This window comes from Oncorhynchus tshawytscha, linkage group LG22, assembly GCF_018296145.1.
Source record: "Oncorhynchus tshawytscha isolate Ot180627B linkage group LG22, Otsh_v2.0, whole genome shotgun sequence".
NCBI lineage: Eukaryota > Metazoa > Chordata > Actinopteri > Salmoniformes > Salmonidae > Oncorhynchus > Oncorhynchus tshawytscha.
The window spans coordinates 14503956-14521316 of record NC_056450.1 but is presented as its reverse complement, the minus strand read 5'-3'; the positions used below and the strand labels follow the sequence as shown (position 1 = coordinate 14521316).

The 17361-nt window shown below is 42.0% G+C and overlaps 3 protein-coding genes across 5 annotated transcripts in view; all 3 read right to left on the bottom strand.

Moving 5' to 3' along the window:
- Positions 1-48: 48 nt before the first annotated feature.
- On the bottom strand, positions 49-2719 carry LOC112221420 (CMRF35-like molecule 1). Its single transcript, XM_024383567.2, has 7 exons — positions 1827-2719; positions 1265-1597; positions 1082-1173; positions 893-953; positions 690-797; positions 542-585; positions 49-395 (listed from the first exon to the last, which is right to left on the bottom strand). Exons 1-7 carry the CDS (start codon positions 1861-1863, stop codon positions 222-224), a joined length of 849 nt encoding a protein of 282 aa, XP_024239335.1. The 5' UTR covers positions 1864-2719; the 3' UTR covers positions 49-221.
- A 54-nt stretch (positions 2720-2773) lies between these two features.
- Positions 2774-8529, bottom strand: LOC112221872 (leiomodin-1-like). 2 transcript variants are annotated; one of them, XR_006079628.1, is made up of 4 exons: positions 7544-8529; positions 6020-6074; positions 3949-5248; positions 2774-3613 (listed from the first exon to the last, which is right to left on the bottom strand). XR_006079628.1 is itself a non-coding variant. In XM_042303811.1 (3 exons), the coding sequence occupies exons 1-3, from the start codon at positions 7805-7807 to the stop codon at positions 3609-3611; spliced, it is 462 nt and encodes a 153-aa protein (XP_042159745.1). In that variant the 5' UTR covers positions 7808-8529; the 3' UTR covers positions 2774-3608. The 2 variants fall into 2 exon arrangements, 1 of the variants encoding a protein (XP_042159745.1); XM_042303811.1 differs by lacking the exon at positions 6020-6074 and having other exon boundaries at positions 5056-5248.
- Positions 8530-11232: 2703 nt separating this feature from the next.
- Positions 11233-17361, bottom strand: part of kdm5bb (lysine (K)-specific demethylase 5Bb) — a 34372-nt gene continuing 28243 nt past the window's right edge. For both annotated transcript variants that reach the window (XM_024384265.2, XM_024384266.2), the window contains exons 22-28: positions 17091-17270; positions 16826-16975; positions 16187-16636; positions 15967-16051; positions 15572-15780; positions 12071-12334; positions 11233-11838 (exon numbers count right to left, since the gene is read on the bottom strand). In XM_024384265.2, coding sequence (XP_024240033.1) covers positions 11710-11838; positions 12071-12334; positions 15572-15780; positions 15967-16051; positions 16187-16636; positions 16826-16975; positions 17091-17270 — 1467 coding nt within the window. In that variant the 3' untranslated portion in view covers positions 11233-11709. The remainder of the gene's footprint in view (positions 11839-12070; positions 12335-15571; positions 15781-15966; positions 16052-16186; positions 16637-16825; positions 16976-17090; positions 17271-17361) is intronic.

The following is a 17361-nucleotide window of genomic DNA, read 5'->3' as shown; positions in this document are numbered from 1 at the left end:
AAAAATACAGTTTTATATCTTTATGTTTGAAGCCTGAAATGTGGCAAAAGGTCGCAAAGTTCAAGGGGGCCGAATACTTTCGCAAGGCACTGTATATATATATACAAAACAATAGCAATATTTATTGCCAACCCAAAGCTTCTAGATACTGTACATATGTACACTATCAACAGCTTGCAGTATTGTGAGAATGCCCTCTATAAACTAAAGACTTGTGACTCTCACTGAGGTCCTTGTAGCTTTAGTGTCAGGAGAGAGTAGAGAGCATTGTCATCTATTTTCAGTGGGGGTTCTCCTAAATGTGCGGTGCAGTACAAGTCACTGTCTTCCTGGGGAAGAATGTTGGAGCTTTTCATAATTATCTCATCATACACATGACAAGTGTCCTCTTCACCCTGAGAGAAAGGAAGAGAACAAGAGAGAGCGGGAATTGGGTAGAGTTTATTTGTTGACCGAGTTGGTGCAGAATGACTGCTGTCTGATGAGGACATGCAAAATCTTATTCAAACTATGATAAAGCATAAACCAAGATCCAATTCACCTGTGCAATGGCTATAGGATCTGATACTTTAGATGCTGGAAATGCTGAGGGACACAAATTAGAGGCTTCAACATATCATAAACAAATAATATTATTGTACCTGCATTATATGTAGGTAAGATATCAAAGAAAGGGAACTTGGTCTTACTCAGTGAGCATGGCATTGATCGTTTTCTGAAGAATACACAAAGTGCAACCACAGTGCAACACATCAACAGTCCGACAGCTCCCACAACAACATGCACACATACAAAACCTAAAGGAAAGAAAGAGAATAATTCAACAAAATCTCAATCAAACCCATTTTCCAGTGTTTTTAGAACAAAATAGAGTAGCCTAAAGTTAAATTACCTGAGCTGTCAATCAGAATCGATGAGGATGTTGGTGCGACATCCCAATCTGCAACAGGTAACTTTTTGCATGGCACCATTAAAGTGACATAACAAAAGCATACAGAAGATAAATGGAACATTTATTAGAATAAAAAAAAAAATGTACAATAGGAGCTTATTTTTTTAAGCTATTTAAAGTTATATCAACCTGTGTAAATGTGGGGACCTCTGGGGAAACATATCTGTTTGTTTGTGTGGTGTCCTTCCTATCAGGTGTAAACAGTGAAGTGACCATTGGAGCTGTGGGTAGAAACAGTAGAGGGTAGACCGAGTATGATTTTTGTGCATTCAAAGACAATCAAATGGGATAAAAACAAAACAATATGCGTACCTTTACTCACAGAGACATCTACTTTTGTTAAAACATCTCTTCCCCACTGATCAAGTCCACAATAGTAAAGTCCAGAGTCCTGTAATTTCAGGTTTTTGATGGTGGCAATGAAAGTATGTCCATGGACATTGTCATACACAGAAAATCTTCCTACTGTGACAAATGTGTCCGCTTTCACACTTCTGATGAGAATGTCACTGTAGGAACAGGGGTGGCGACACAAATATTTGGGCTTATATTGATATCCATCTGGATATGAACACTTAATGTCTAAAGATCCACCTTCATTTCCATGCTCTCCAATTTTGCTCCTTTTTGCATAACAGCTTAAAACTTGATAAAAGAGAAGACAATGTTATTCTTTATCATAATAACAAATAATAGTTGAAATGTGAAATAAACAAAAACTTTGTGGAATTGTTTGGCAGAAGTATATTCTATAGAATTTGCACTATGCAGGAGTCTCTTTCACAAAGAAAATAATCAACAACAAAAATGGTCTGCGATTGTAATCAACAACAACAAATCAACAGCAACAAAAATGGTTTGTGTTAAAACTCACCTGGCAAGTAAAGGAGAATCATCAGATAGAATTTCATGTTTAAATGTTTTTCTTATTTCACCACAGATCCCTTTTTCTCTCAAATGATCCTACTGTCACTATATCAGTCTCTACCCAGCAGCATCACTTGCAGTGGCTTTGGGCTGTTTTTGCCTTATTACAGGAAGTGAAAAAATAAACTGATTGCAATGTTTCAGGAAGGAAGTGCTACAGACAAATGCTACTTTTGTTAAATCAAAAGCCTATGAGGCAGACGGAGACATCAAAGACAGACGAAATATCCCATAATTGTTCATCTGGAGGAATTAAATGACCTGGTTATTAGCTATTAGATGCACTCTCGAAACCAGACATATGAATGTGTTTTGTTTGGTTCTGTAAATACATTTTAGAATTTGCACTTGAACACAACAGGTAACACCTGTTGCCTGACCTGTCAACCTCAGTACTTTACTGTCCTCTACTAGTAGTTAAAAAATCTTTACTTGTCTTGGTATATTTTCATGTCATAAAACATCTGTATGATACAGTATGTACCCTTCATAGGTCAATTCTAAACAACACAACATTCTCAAAAGCATTCTCAAAATATATTCCCTCCCTGTCAGGACACAATCTATCACAGTGAAATGTTTGCAAAGGTCAAGGGGTCTCCTGCCATCTATAGGGAAGTCCCTCATACTTTCATGTTGTAAGCAACTGCCATCCCGAAAGACAACTAATAGCGATTAACTGCTATTATATTACACATTGACCAGATTAAGAACCTTCGCACACTTCAGATACAAGTTGCGTGTTGCATACTAGCTATGTGTTTGGTTAAATGTTTTATTTAGCTATACTGAACAAAAATATAAACGCAACATGTAAAGTGTTGGTTTAATGTTTCATGAGCTGAAATAAAAGATCCCAGAATTTTTTCCATATGCACAAAAAGCATATTTCTCTCAAAAGTTGTGCAGAAATGAAACCTTGTGCTGGGAACAATAAAAGGACACTCTAAAATGTGCAGTTTGTCACACAACTCTCTCGACCTTGTCCTCTTCTGAGTCCGAAGGGGAGTTGCAGCGATGGGACAAGACTAACTACCAATTGGATATCACAAAATTAAGGAGAAAAGGGGGTAATAAAAATGTAAAAAATAAAAAAATTAATTGTTGCATGTTGGGTTTATAGTTTTGTTCTGTATATAATATCCTTTAATCGTGACACTGGAAAATGATCTTAAAAAAACATTTTAAAATGTCTTTGTTCATTCCTCTTACGGCTACTTAACTGTCTAAAAATACAAAAAATATGGTGACTTGCAATGTGTAAGCCTTTCCTTTCAGTTGTTTTCCAATTTGAACTTTTCTGTTTCCGCTGTGCAACTCCCCCATTCTCCCCACCTCTTAGCTGGACAAAGCCTCACATGAAAGAGCAGAACATCCAACTGACCATCATCCAGTAATTAAAAAATAATTAGAAATGATTCTTACGTCCTACTGTGTCTTCAATGCAATGACCAAATATGAACATCTAAGGAGAAAAGGAGGGAGAGATTCAACTGAGGGAGACGGAAGTCAACAGGCCTAACAGTGTAGCCTAAGGTGGTTTCACCAACACCACCTTCTGACTCACAGTACCCACTGCATTAGATATCTCTCCATATCTCAGCAGCAACAACGGAAGCAAGGCTTCACCCCAGGTACTACTATAAGACAAATGCAGTTCTGTTTCTGTATCAAGTCCAACTTCTTCTTCCTGTGATCCCCTGCCCATTACTGAAGCAGCTCTGGAACATCAACCTGTAAGAGGGTAAAAGATTTAGATTAGATTTATTCACCGATATTCTTCCTGACTGTAAATTCAAGGGAAATGCTGGCTTTATATATATATTTATATATATATACATATACAGTATTTGATACACTGCCGATTTTGCAGGTTTTCCTACTTACAAAGCATATAGAGGTTTGTCATTTTTTTAATCATAGGTACACTCAACGGTGAGAGACGGAATCTAAAACAAAAATCCATAAAATCACATTGTATGATTTTTAAGTGATTAATTTGCATTTTATTGCATGACATAAGTATTTGATACATCAGAAAAGCAGAACTTAATATTTGGTACAGAAACCTTTGTTTGCAATTACAGAGATCATACGCTGCAAGTCCATGTTCCGACTCAGGATGTCGTTCATGGTCATCCTTGGGCCGGCCAGCTCAAAGCCGTAGCCCAGCTTCATCAACCTGGTGTTGTTTCTCAACGCATTGGCCATCTCCGTCTCTGTCTTGTCTCCACAGATGTGCCGCTGGTTGTGGAAGCGCAGCTCATTGACGGTTATATTTTTCTCTAAGGCATGTACTACGGCCAAAATTCCCTTGCCAGTGAGGTGGTTGGAGTCAAGGATTACGCTGGTCAGAGACGTGTTGTTCCGCAGAGTTCCGGCAATGGCATAAGCCTCATGGTCGTCAGCACAGGTGTTGGCTAAAGCAAACATCTTGACGTGTGTTGCGTTGTAGTGCTTCTACAAATTGGATGAGAGTGTGGGTCTTGATGACATCTGAGTTGTTGACATTGAGCTCCGTCATTAAAGGGTAATCTTTTCTGACCTGCTCAAGGAGCTCATCAAACATGCTGGCCTCCTCGTCTCCCTCCATGACTTCACCAGCCAGGCGTTCATCCCTACTGCTGTTCTCTAGGTTTACATTGTTGACCTTACTGTATTTACTAGGATTCCTTTCTGTCTCCTTTTCACTGTCTCTCTGTCTTATCCTGGACACTACTTGGTTTCTTGAGGGATTGGGTGTTCTCTCTCTTTGTCCTTCTCATTATTCCTCTTTTTCTTTGTCTCAGTACCTCTGAGTTCTTTTTGCTTTTCCTCTACTTTAGAGAACATTCCTCTTATCTTGCTATCCTTCATTTTTTGAGAGTTCTCTTTCTTATCTTTCTCCTTACTATAGTCTTTCTCAGCTTGCCCTCGAAGCTTTGAAATCAGGTCTTTGGTTTTAGAGTCTGTCTTTGTTCTGTTTTTTTCCTCCTTTTCTTTCATATCCTGTTTTTTTGTTTGCAATTTTGAGATAAGGTGAAGGGTTTGTTACTACACTTGTCCTTTACTTTAATCTGTACTTCACTGCTATTTTCAACAATCTTATCTTCCTTTTTTTTCACTGTCTTTGTCCTTATCTCCTCCTAACCTACTATGTGCTCTTTCCTCATTTTCCTCTCTACTCCCTCCCTCACCCTTCAAGTTCTTGCTCTCTGGTTTTTCCTCTTTGTCCTTGGATATGTCCTCCTTAGTGGTCTCCACAGCAGAGAAGTTTAGGTCTATGACATCCTGGTCATCCGGGTCATCTGACTTGAAGTAGAAGAAACTAGCACAGCTCTTCCCCATCTTCTTCAGGAGTTTCCATTTCACTCTGTCAGTTGTTGGCTCCTTAAGTATAAAGTATTTAAGAAAAGATAGTTGCATGAATCATACAAGTATGAAATGCAGTATTAGATGAATCATTATTTAATAATGTACTGTATGTTCATTTCATATATTTTCTGAATGCTTCTGGAATGTCCATAAGTCAGGACACAGCCTATGTAAAACCTATGAAACTTTGCCTCTACGAGCACCCTCTGTATAACTGTATATCTTGCATATAGCAATCAGGATTTTTTCATCCCTTACAGGGCGATGCGTCGGTAGGGATCTGCGAGCCACTGTGTAAGTAACTCTGGCAGATGTTTCCTTAAAAGGCCGTATGGGTCAGAGCGTTCTGCTCTGGAATTTCATTCGTCTTAGAATTGGAACCAGCATTAACCAGACTCATTATTCCATGAGCCTGTATTTTACCTTGTTCATCAAAACCTTCTCCAGATCTCAAGGGGCTTTGTGAAAACAAGACGACATGCAAACACCCTACAGATGGCCAAGTACAGCTTTGTAGGATGGAAATTAAGTATTGATAACTATACTACTGCTACATAATTGGTTAACATTTGAATACAGTGTGAATCACATATCCTGCTATTTATACATGTTCTCTTTATGGCTCAGGGGTTCATTTGTTAAGGATTTAATAAGAAAAAATGGGGCTGCCTAGCAACTCCTCAGACTTATGATGCCCCAGTGTGTAGGTGACATTTAGCCCGTTCACAAGACTTCTCTATAGTCTCTATACACGCAGCTGTTTCAACATAGCTCACGATTCCTTACTTGCAACCTGTTGGAGCCTTTATCCAACAGCCGAGTGTCAACATACTCTGGGTCTCTAAAGATAAAGAGAAGCTTAGACAGTGAGCTTATTAATCATTAGGATATTATTGTATCATCTGAAAAAATAAACTTAATTTACAAAATAGGACACTGGTATCTTCACAGTCAAGATCTGAGACTTGTGTAGTATGTCATATTTATATTTTACACTAATACAATTGCTCAGAGAGATTTTGATTAACAAGTAATTTTTTTCTCATAAAAATAGGTAGGGTTCAAAATGACTGTTTTCAATGCCTTTCACCTTGCAAGGATAACGGCACTGAGCCTTTAAAAAATGTTTTATGAGTTGGGAGGGATCTTAGACCATTCCTCCATACAGAATCCTTTCCAGATCATTGATATCATTAGTCTGCACTTATGGGCTGCACTCTTCAATTCAACCCACAGGTTTTCAATGGGGTTCAAGTCCGGAGACTGATAGCCATTGCAAAATTTAGATTTTGTGGCCAATTAACAATTTCTGAGGATTTTGATGTGTGCTTGGGGTTATTGTCTTGTTGGAAGATCTACTTGCGGCCAAATTTCAGCCTCCTGGCAGAGGCAACCAGGTTTTGGGCAAAAATGTCCTGGTACTGGGTAAAGTTCATGGTGCTGTTGACCTTAACAAGGACCAGTGGATTCAAAATAGCCCCATAACATCAAAGACCCACCACCATATTTTACATTAGGTATGGGGTTCTCTTCTGCTTATGCACTCTAATTTTGACACCAAACCCACCACCGGTGTGCTTGGCCAAGGATCTGGAAGGATTCTGTATGGAGGAATGGCCTAAGATCCCTCCCAATGTGTTCTCAAACGCATTTTAGGAAAAGGCTCAGTGCAGTTACCTTCAATGTGAGGTATTGAAAACAGCGGTGTCAATAATTTTGACCCCTACCTTTTTGAGAAAAACAAAATATTACTTGTTAAGAAAAATGTTCTTCTCTAAGCAATTTAATTAGTATAAAATATAATTCCCCTTTTTGGGGGGTTGCGTACAATACAGCTCAGTATTTCAGTTAACTATTTTATAGTCATTTTTGCTAATCTTAGCAAGGGTGTCAATCATTTTGGGACCCCACTGTATGTCTGTATTCCTATTTCTGTCAAACGCCAAACAATTATAGATGTATTTCCAGTAGAGACACTAACAGCAGCTATATTTGAATTTAGTGGGTGAAATATTGCCCACAAAAGTATTCATCATCCCTGGTCTTGAATCCTGAAATTATTACACAATGTCTGGAATCCAGGGTTGACAGGGTGAGGGTCCTGATATACTTAGGCACTTGAATAAGGTGTCAAATTGGTAGGTCAACTTAAAGTACTCAATTGACAGCTGTTCATACATCTAGGATACACTATTACTACTGTAATAACACCATTTCAGAGTTCAACCAGCAAAAACAACTTCTAACTATTGTATTTTTTATTGGTTACAAGCTGTCCTTTACGCAAAACTAACGACATTGGCATCATACCTCAAAGGACAGCTCCCTTTGAATGAGTGTCTTGGTTTCGCGCTCACAGTAGTCAAGCATCGCTCCCCTGTTGTATTTAATTGACGGCTGCTTGTCTGTCTGGTTCCTCTGCCGGAGCCCGACTGACACAGTTGGATCCGGGTCAATAACGGTCAGTTCGCGCTGCAGCTCTTCCACCTCGGCGGATGTCAGAGCTGCTAACAGTTTGTCAATATCGGAATCATCCTCGCTCTCCACGGGGCATTGATTCTGCACTTTCCACATTATTTCCCACGAAAATGTCCTGTTACGCAAACCGGTGCGTAATTGGTACGTCCGGTCTCCAAAAGTCCTTTGATAATAATAGTTTTATTGGAACACTAATCTCAGGTTCATTGACCTCTCCAGTCTCTCTTTGAAATGGTATTTTAGTGCAATTGAAATAGGTCAGTACAATCTCCTTGTCCAAACTATCAGGAGGACTGCCTGGGCCGCCTCTCGAATAACTGTTTCGCTCAATGCCCAATTTGAGATCAGCGCACTAGAGCTGAAGTGGAGCCATATGACAACACAAGGAAAAATGCAAATTGATAGCTATTAAATCATCTATATTTTGTATGGAGCTATTATAAATTTGTGCATGATGTCATCAAGAGATTTATACTTTTGTAGCCTATTATGGCCATTTAATTCAAGGTTCTTTTGACTAACACCAATAATCCTTATGCATTCATCACGCAAGAAACCTGCTTATAGGATAGTGGTACAACACAAGTGTTGATATTACGACACCTAGTGGACCAAATTAAAAGATGAAAACCGTCCCTTGGATATTAGGAGAACATGTTTTTATTCCACAATATAAACTGCAATGTCTCAAACTACCTCTCTCCATTCCTTCCCAAAGTAACCCACCCAAGCACATACACTACATGACCAAAAGTATGTGGACAACTGCTCGTCAAACATCTCATTCCAAAAACATGGGCATTAATATGGAGTTGGTCCCCCCCCTTACTGCCTTCACAGCCCCCACTCTTCTAGGAAGGCTTTCCACTAGGATGTTGGAACATTGCTGTGGGCACTTGCTTCCATTCAGCCACAAGAGCATTAGTGAGGTCGGGCACTGATGTTGGCCGATTAAGCCTGGCTCATAGTCAGTGCACCAATTCATCCAAAAGGTGTTCGATGGGGTTGAGGTCAGGGCTCTGTGCAGGCCAGTCAAGTTCTTCCACACAATTTCGACAAACAATTTCAGTATGGACCTCGCTTTGTGCACGGGGGCATTGTCATGCTGAAACAGGAAAGGACCTTCCCCAAACTGTTGCCACAAAGTTGAATGCACAGAATTGTCCAGAATGTCATTGTATGCTGTAGCGTTAAGATTTCCCTTCACTGGAACTAAGGGGCCTAGCCCGAACCATGAAAAACAACCCTAGACCATTATTCCTCAACCAAAATAAACAGTTGGCACTATGCATTTGGGATCGGTAGCATTCTCCTGGCATCAGCCAAACCCATATGTCAGTCAGACTGCCAGATGGTGAAGTGTGATTCATCACTCCAGAGCAATGTGTTTCCACTGCTCCAGAGTCCAATGGCGGTGAGCTTCACACCACTCCAGTTGACGCTTAGCATAGCGCATGGTGATCTTAGGTTTGTGTGCGGCTGCTCAGCCATAGAGACCCATTTCATGAAGCTCCCAACCAACAGTTATTGTGCTGACGTTGCTTCCAGAAGCAGTTTTGAACCCTGTCGCAAATGACGCAGCCGAGTACTGACAATTTTGACACACTATGTGCTTCAACGGTACCTTTCTGTGAGCTTGTATGGTCTACCACTTCACAGCTGAGCCGTTGTTAATCCTAGATGTTTCCACTTCACAAGAACAGCACTTACAGTTGACCGGGGAAGCTCTAGGTAGAAATTTTACGTACTGGCATGTTGAAAGTCATTGAGCTCTTCACTAAGGCCATTCGACTGCCAAAGTTTGTCTATGGAAATTTCATGGCTGTGTGCTCGATTTTATACAACTGTTAGGAACGGGTGTGGCTGAAATAGCCGAATCCACTAATTTGAAGGTGTCCACATACTTCTGTATATAAAAGGGCCTTCGGAAAGTATTCAGACCCCTAGACTTTTTCCATGTTTTGTTAGGTTACAACCTTATTAATATATATATATATATAAATAAATAAAAATTCTACACATAAATATCACATTTATATAAGTATTCAAACCCTTTACTCAGTACTTTGTTGAAGCACCTTTGGCAGCAATTACAGCCTAGAGCCACCTTGGGTATGACACTAGAAGCTTGGCACACCTGTATTTGGAGAGTTTCTCCCATTCTTCTCTGCAGATCCTCTCAAGCTCTGTCAGGTTGGATGGAGAGCGTTTCTGCACAGCTATTTTCAGGTCTCTCCAGAGATGTTCGATCGGGTTCAAGTACGGGCCACTCAAGGTCATTGAGACTTGTTCCGAAGCCAGTCCTGCATTGAACCTTCGCCCCAGAGCAGGTTTTCATCAAGGATCTCCGTACTTTGCTCCGTTCATCTTTCCCTCCAGTCCCTGCCGCTGAAAACCATCCCCACAGCATGACGCTGCCACCACCATGCTTCACCGCAGGGATAGTGCCAGGTTTCCTCCAGATGTGATGCTTGGCATTCAGGCCAAAGAGTTAAACTTGGTTTCATTAGACCAGAGAATCTTGTTTCTCATGGTCAGAGTCTTTAGGTGCCTTTTAACAAACTCCCAAGCGGGCTGTCATGTGCCTTTTACTGAAGAGTGGCTTCCATCTGGTCACTCTACCATAAAAGGCCTGATTTGGTGGAGTGCTTTAAAGATGGTTGTCATTCTGGAAGGTTCTCCCATCTCCACGAGGAACTCTGGAGTTCTGACATAGTGACCATCGGGTTATTGGTCACCTCCCTAACCAAGACCCTTCTCCCTCGTTTGCTCAGTTTGGCCGGGCGGCCAGCTCGGTGGGTCTTGGTGGGTCCAAACTTCTTCCATTTAGGAACGATGGAGCCCACTGTGTTCTTGGGGACCTTCAAATGCTGCATACATTCTTTGGTACCCTTCTCCAGACCTGTGCCGCCACAATCCTGTCTCAGAGCTCTACGGACAATTCCTTCGACCTCATGACTTGGTTTTTGCTCTGAAATGCACTGTCAACTGTGAAAGCTTATACAGACCTGTGTGCCTTTCCAAATCATGTCCAATCATTTGAATTTACCACAGGTAGACTGCAATCAAGTTGTAGAAACATCAAGGATGATCAATGGAAACAGGATGCACCTGAGCTCAATTTCAAGTCTCATAGCAAAGGGTCTGAAGTCTTATGTATTTTTTAATACATTTGCTAAAATTTCCCAAAACAGGTTTTTGCTTTGTCATTATGTGGTATTGTGTGTAGATTTGAGGATTTGTATTTATTTAACCCATTTTAGAATAAGGCTATAATGTAACAAAATGTGGATAAAGTCAAGGGGTTTGAATACTTTCCAAAGGCACTGTATAGTGTATGTGGCAGTTGATCCAGTTCCTTCCGTCTGCTACATTGCTAGTCTACAACTGTAGTCGATACGGTTTCTGTTCTGTACATCAAACCATTGCTGAAGCATCAACACGTAGTTCAGAGGAGACCAATCCATTGAATTCAATTGAGACAAACATTATTGCTCAGATAAATAAACTTAGTCTAATGATATAAGTCAGTGTGATGGAAGTACTATGTATTGGGTTTCCCAGAAAATACAGTTCTCTCCATCACATGATTTATTACAGGGAAGGAGGGGGACCTTAACCATCTGTCTCAGGTTTTGCATGCAAGGAAGTTCAAATATACCCTTGGATCTTTAGAGTGCCTTATTGTTTGACTCCTTTGCACCACCCATTATATGGAAACCCATGCAGCACACTGACTCCACATCATGTCACAACCACAAACAGTTCAGAGGAGGAAAGAAAAATATGTAAAAAATACAAAAAAAAGTAACAAACAGTATAGTTCTGGACAACAACCCAATAAAGAGGAGGAGATAGCACCGTTGTCACAAAGGGGATGAGGACAAGGGAGGGCTAGGTCTGTGACATCCTGACTTGTGTGGCCAGGTTGCTAACGGAGTAGGCCGGAAACCGTCAGACTTTCCTTCCAAAACTCCATCCATTCTCTCCTCAAATCCTCAGCGGCCATCGCTTATTGTACAGCCGACACACACATAGTCCTCTTTCTCAGCCAACTCGGCTGTCACACCCACACAGACCTGGTGGAACCACTGGTTACAGCTGCCGTCACACTGGACCCAGTCCACCTGAAATAAGTCAAAAACACCAAATAAAGAAAACTCAAGTGACATAAGATAGACAAGGAACTGAACATTCAGTACATTTGACAATTTCTACTACTAAGAAACTGCTAGGCATTCTGTCCCTCTCTCCTTTATTTGAACTCCAACACTAGCAGCCAGTCAATCAGGTTTTTCGCAATTAATAAAATATTGCTCATTATTTCATATTTTCTTATCAGTGAGTGATTTATTTGACCTCATCTCCTTCTGGCTGCTGGCATCCCTCTGCTGGACACATGGCCATCTCCTCTTCAGAGTCGTCTGAATGGGAGAAGTCGGAACGAGGAGATGAGGAGGTCGAGGCTGCCCTGCGTTCCAGGTTCTTCTCCTTGTTCATTTTCTGTCTCTTGTTTTGGAGCTTCTTGGCCTTGTCCCTGCGCTCTGTCTCCAGAGCCTCCCTCTCCAGGCGTCGCTTGGCCTTCTTCTCTGCTCCGTTAACTACTTCCTTTTTCAGGCCACCCTGAAGAGATAAAAAACATAACATCTTAAAGTAAACTGTATTTCTTATTTTCATCAGTGATGATACGGTAACAGTAATAAACTAAATGCCTTTATTGGCCAATAATAAAAATACATAATTTAATTTAATGTATTTGTATGAAAGGCTGTGGAGAAATGGTAGTCATCAAAGTCGAATAGATAGAAGTTAGTCATATCAGAGCTGTAGCTCCGCCCACCAGTGAAATGGAGAAAAACATGCTGGGCAATTCCAGCTCAGAGAAGTCAAGTGAGAGAAAGTTCCAGCCATCCTGTGGTTTTCCACAAGTTAGCTTCATTGTGTTAGCCAAGGCCAGTGTGCATCCTTGTTGATATGCAAGTACATATTTAATATCCTTCAGGTGTTTGTCTAAAGACACAATTGGGGACAATATTGTCATTTTATGGATATGCTAATTATGCGTTTCTACTGCGAGCCATCAAGAGCTAGCAACTGTAACAAAGCTTGCTAGCTCCATCTCGCCGATCATATTATTTCTGACATTTATCCTAGAATTCGTATTGTGTAATGTTCCTCAGTGCCTTTTTTACATACCCTGTATAGATGTCCAGAAGATGGCACCGACAGACATGGAAGCTCTGGTTCTAGCTCCTAAGCAACTTTTCAGTATTTCGTTTTTTTTGTGTTATTTCTTACATTAATAGACCAGAACGTTTGTGTTGTTACATACAGCCGGAAATAACTTTTGGATATCAGAGCGGCGGTAACTCACCAACATTATGATCAGAAATACGACTTTCTCGAATTTGAATCCTTTGTTCATACCCCGCAAGGCAATTTTATTTATTCCTGATGCTGCTCCAAGATGCCACCGGCGGAGGAGAGTTATTCTGAGTGGACTTCTTTTCCGACTCAGGAGGCGTGAACACCATCCACCACTTCCGAGTATATGGATATACTGTCCCCGTCCATTCAGCCACCTGGGTTCTCAGTACACAGTGCAGATATGAATAAAGAACTCTCCGGGAAGAAGGCGGAGGGCAATTTGAACTTATTACAGAGGCTGCTCCAAGACGCCGCCGGCAGAGAAGAGGTATTCAGAGTGGACTTCGAGTCCATCCACCACTTCAGAGTATTTTACTCGCTAATGTTCGGTCCTTGGACAATAAAGTAGACGAGCTTAGGGCGAGGATCCCCTTCCAGAGAGACATCAGGAACTGTAACATACTGTTTCACAAAATCATGGCTCTCTCCAGGTATACTATCCCCATCCATACAGCCAGCTGGGTTCTCAGTACATAGCGCAGACAGGAATAAAGAACTCTCTGGGAAGAAGAAAGGCAGGGGTGTATGTTTCATGATTAACTACACATGGTGTGATTGTGATAACGTACAGGAACTCAAGTCCTTTTGTTCACCCAACCTAGAATATCTTAATCAAATGTCGACAGTATTAACTTCCAAGATAATTCTCTTTGGTTATAGTAAGAGCTGTGAAAATTCCTCTCAAGCCGATACCAGGACAGCCGTCAAGGAACTACACTGGACTTTCTGCAAACTGGAAATCACATATCCTGAGGCCGCACTTATTGTAGGTGGGGATTTAAAACAAAAACGGAATTTGAGAACACACTACCGAAATTCCATCAACACATTGCCTGTAGTACTCGTGCTACAAAATCTCTCAACCATTGTTACTCCCCCTTCTGGGATGGCTTCAAGGCCCTCCCCCACTCTCCCTTCGGCAAATCAGATCGACTCTATTTTGCACCTACCTTCCTATATGCAGAAAGTCAAAATAGGAAGTACGCGTGCTAAGGTCTATTCAACGCTGGTCTGACCAATCAGAATCCATGGTTCAAGATTGTTTAGATCACGGCGACTGGGATATGTTCCGGGTTGCCTCGGAGAATAACATTGACATATACACGGTGACTGAGTTCATCAGGAAGTGTATAGGGGATGTTGTTCCCACTGACTATTAACACCTACCCAAACCAAAAACCGCAGACAGATGGTAGCATTCGCGCAAAACAGAAAGCAACCACCACTTAACCACGGCAAGGTAACTGGGAATATGCATGAATATAAACAGTGTAATTATTCCCTCCGTAAGGCAATCAAACAGGCAAAACGTGGAGTCGCAATTCAACAGCTCAGACCTGAGACTTATGTGGCAGGGTCTACAGACAACCACAGATTACAAAGAGAAAACCAGCCACGTCGCAGAGACGGAAGTCTTGCTCCTGGATTAGCTAAACACCGTCGCCCGCTTTAAGGAGAACACAGTGGCACTGACGCGGCCTGACCCCAAGGACTGTGGGCTCTCATTCTCTGTGGCCGATGTGAGTAAGACATTTAAGAGTGTTAACCCTCGCAAGGCTGCCGGCCCAGACGGCATACCTAGCCGCGTCCTCTGAGCATGCGCAGACCAGCTGTCTGAAGTGTTTACGGACATATTCAATCTCTCCTTATCCCAGTCTGCTGTCCTCACTTGCTTCAAGATGTCCACTGTGGTTCCTGTACCCAAGAAATGGTAACTGAAGTAAATTACTATCGCACCGTAGCACTCACTTCCGTCATCATAAAGTGCTTTGAGAGGCTAGTTAAGGATCATGTCACCTCCATCTTACCTGATAGTCTAGACCCACTTCAGTTTGCATACCGCCCCAATAGATCCACAGATGACGCAATCGCCATTGCACTGCACACTGTCCTATCCCATCTGGACAAGAGGAATACCTATGTAAGAATGTTGTTCATTGACCATAGCTCAGCCTTCAACACCATAGTACCCTCCAAGCTCATCATTAAGCTTGGGGCCCTGGGTCTGAACCTTAGTGGGGTCATGTTGCATGGCTCCGTCTTGCCTTGTATAGCATTAAGCCATTATAACCACGTTATTATTACATGCATATTGTTTATAGTATCGTGAACTAGAGATTGTATTATGTATACACTCTACATCTGGCATTCAATATTGCATCTTTATTTCTCTCTTTACTTGCAGACCACGTACACACTTCTTGCAAGGTGTCATACCACCAAGTGCCTTGGCCCATCCATGCTACATACACGGTGCTGTTCCGTGCCCGTACAGTGAATCTTCAGCGTCATTAAACCACCTAGACCGCACTCCTCCGTCTTGTCATCTGTGCCCTTATCAGCACACGAGAGCGAACATAAAGTAGAATATACAGTCCACATATACAAGTACTCAGTTACAGTACTTGATAGCTAGCATGCTGACACACACACCTCTTTTTGTGGAGAGCTTCTTCCCTGAGAGTTGCACTGCTTGCGTTTGTCACAGTCCGAGGGGTCGTCCTCTTGCTGTGACGTGCGTCCGTGGGTGTGATGCGTTCCCAGCCCGTTCAGTAACACGTGGTAGAGCTGTGTGATCTCTGGCAGAGACACCTGCAGCAGGAGCCCTTCCACCATCAGCTCCTCCAGCTCCACACTCAGACCTGCAGCAGCACAGCACACATCAGGTTATTGTAAAAGACAAATGTTCTCAATCAACTACCGTGCTGGTTAAATAATCAGTAGTCATCAGTAGAGCGTTAATCAATATAATGATGTTATCAAGAAGTCCAGCTGGTGATAAGAATGACAAATGATTCTACAACACTGCTTTGTAACGCAGAACTGACCCTGCAGAGGAATGCATCGTTGCTCGGTGTAGAAGACCATCTGATCATGACTTGTCCTGTTCCACTCTGGAGTCAAACATGGTGGCTGTTTATATATATAAAAAATATATATATATCAAATTCATTAATAATCTGGTCATTAACATAACTCTCTTAATTCTGAATTATATTACTTTAAAATGGATAGATAACTACATTTCAGAGAAGGGGTGTGACTGACCTTTCCAACCGGAGATGGTGAAGTTCTAAAGCTCTCCTCCAGGTCTGGAAGGCCACAGGAGGCAGAGACCTGTCGTGCTCGCTGTTGCCAGCTGACTGTTCTCTCAACCAAATAGTGAAGCGCATCGCCTTCCGGTAGACGCACCTGGATACGCTGCAGCGACGCCAGCAAGGGCAGGACCTTGTCCAGAGAGGGCTTCTCCGAGCGTCGGCAGTCTGGACACAGCCAGGCCTGGGTTGAACGGGAGTCTGAGGGAGCCCTCACACACACGCTGTGGAAGGCATCCCGACAGAGCTCACACTGTAACATGGCTCCCATGGGGGGATTCTGACACACACACACCTTCAGGTCCATGCAGTCTGCCGTGGGGAGGAGCTTGGACTCGTTAGCTGCCCGGAGGGAGGAGAGGGCCCACATCTCCCTTAACCGCACTTCCCCGAGAGTTGCCAGCTGGTAAATAAACGTAAAATCATTTCAATTTCTACAATTTGAATGCAAGTTCATGTCCAACATGCATTGAGATACAATACATATCCAGTACTAGAAAGAAGTAGAGAAAGCCAAGGTCCACACTTTGAACTGAGTTGGAAAATAAAAGATGTATTCAGTTTGAGACATGGCCATTGTAGGTGTACTTACAGCTGAGGTAGTGTCCTTGGTCTCTAAGAGGGCTTTTTCCACATCACTGAGACAGTCTAGCTTCACCATCTTCTTCTTACTGCAGTCTTTAGCTTTTTTTGACTTCCTTTTCGGAGACCCTGCTCTAACCTCAAATCTTGGACACAGAACCTGTGGACAAGAACAACATTGTGAATTCTGGTGAATGCATTTCTGGGAAATAAAACTGCTTTATATTGTCCATCACTCATGGAACATTCATAGGTGGTGCATTACAGCCGATTACCTCAAGCAGAGTGAAGTGAGAGTTTTTCATGAGGAAGGTTTTAGCTGCAGACTCTTTCCAGGCCTGCAGCTCTGTTACCAGAAACTCCAGATGCTTTAGAGGGTCCAGCTGGACTGGGATGGCTTGTCCTCGTAGAACCATATCAGAGAGCTTGTCAAACAATGGAATGGACTCTCCATCCTATAAAAGTACACAGAACACACGTTTTCAATACATAAATGGTTCCACCTTTACATGTCAACCTGGAAGCATTGTTTCTATAAAAATCATG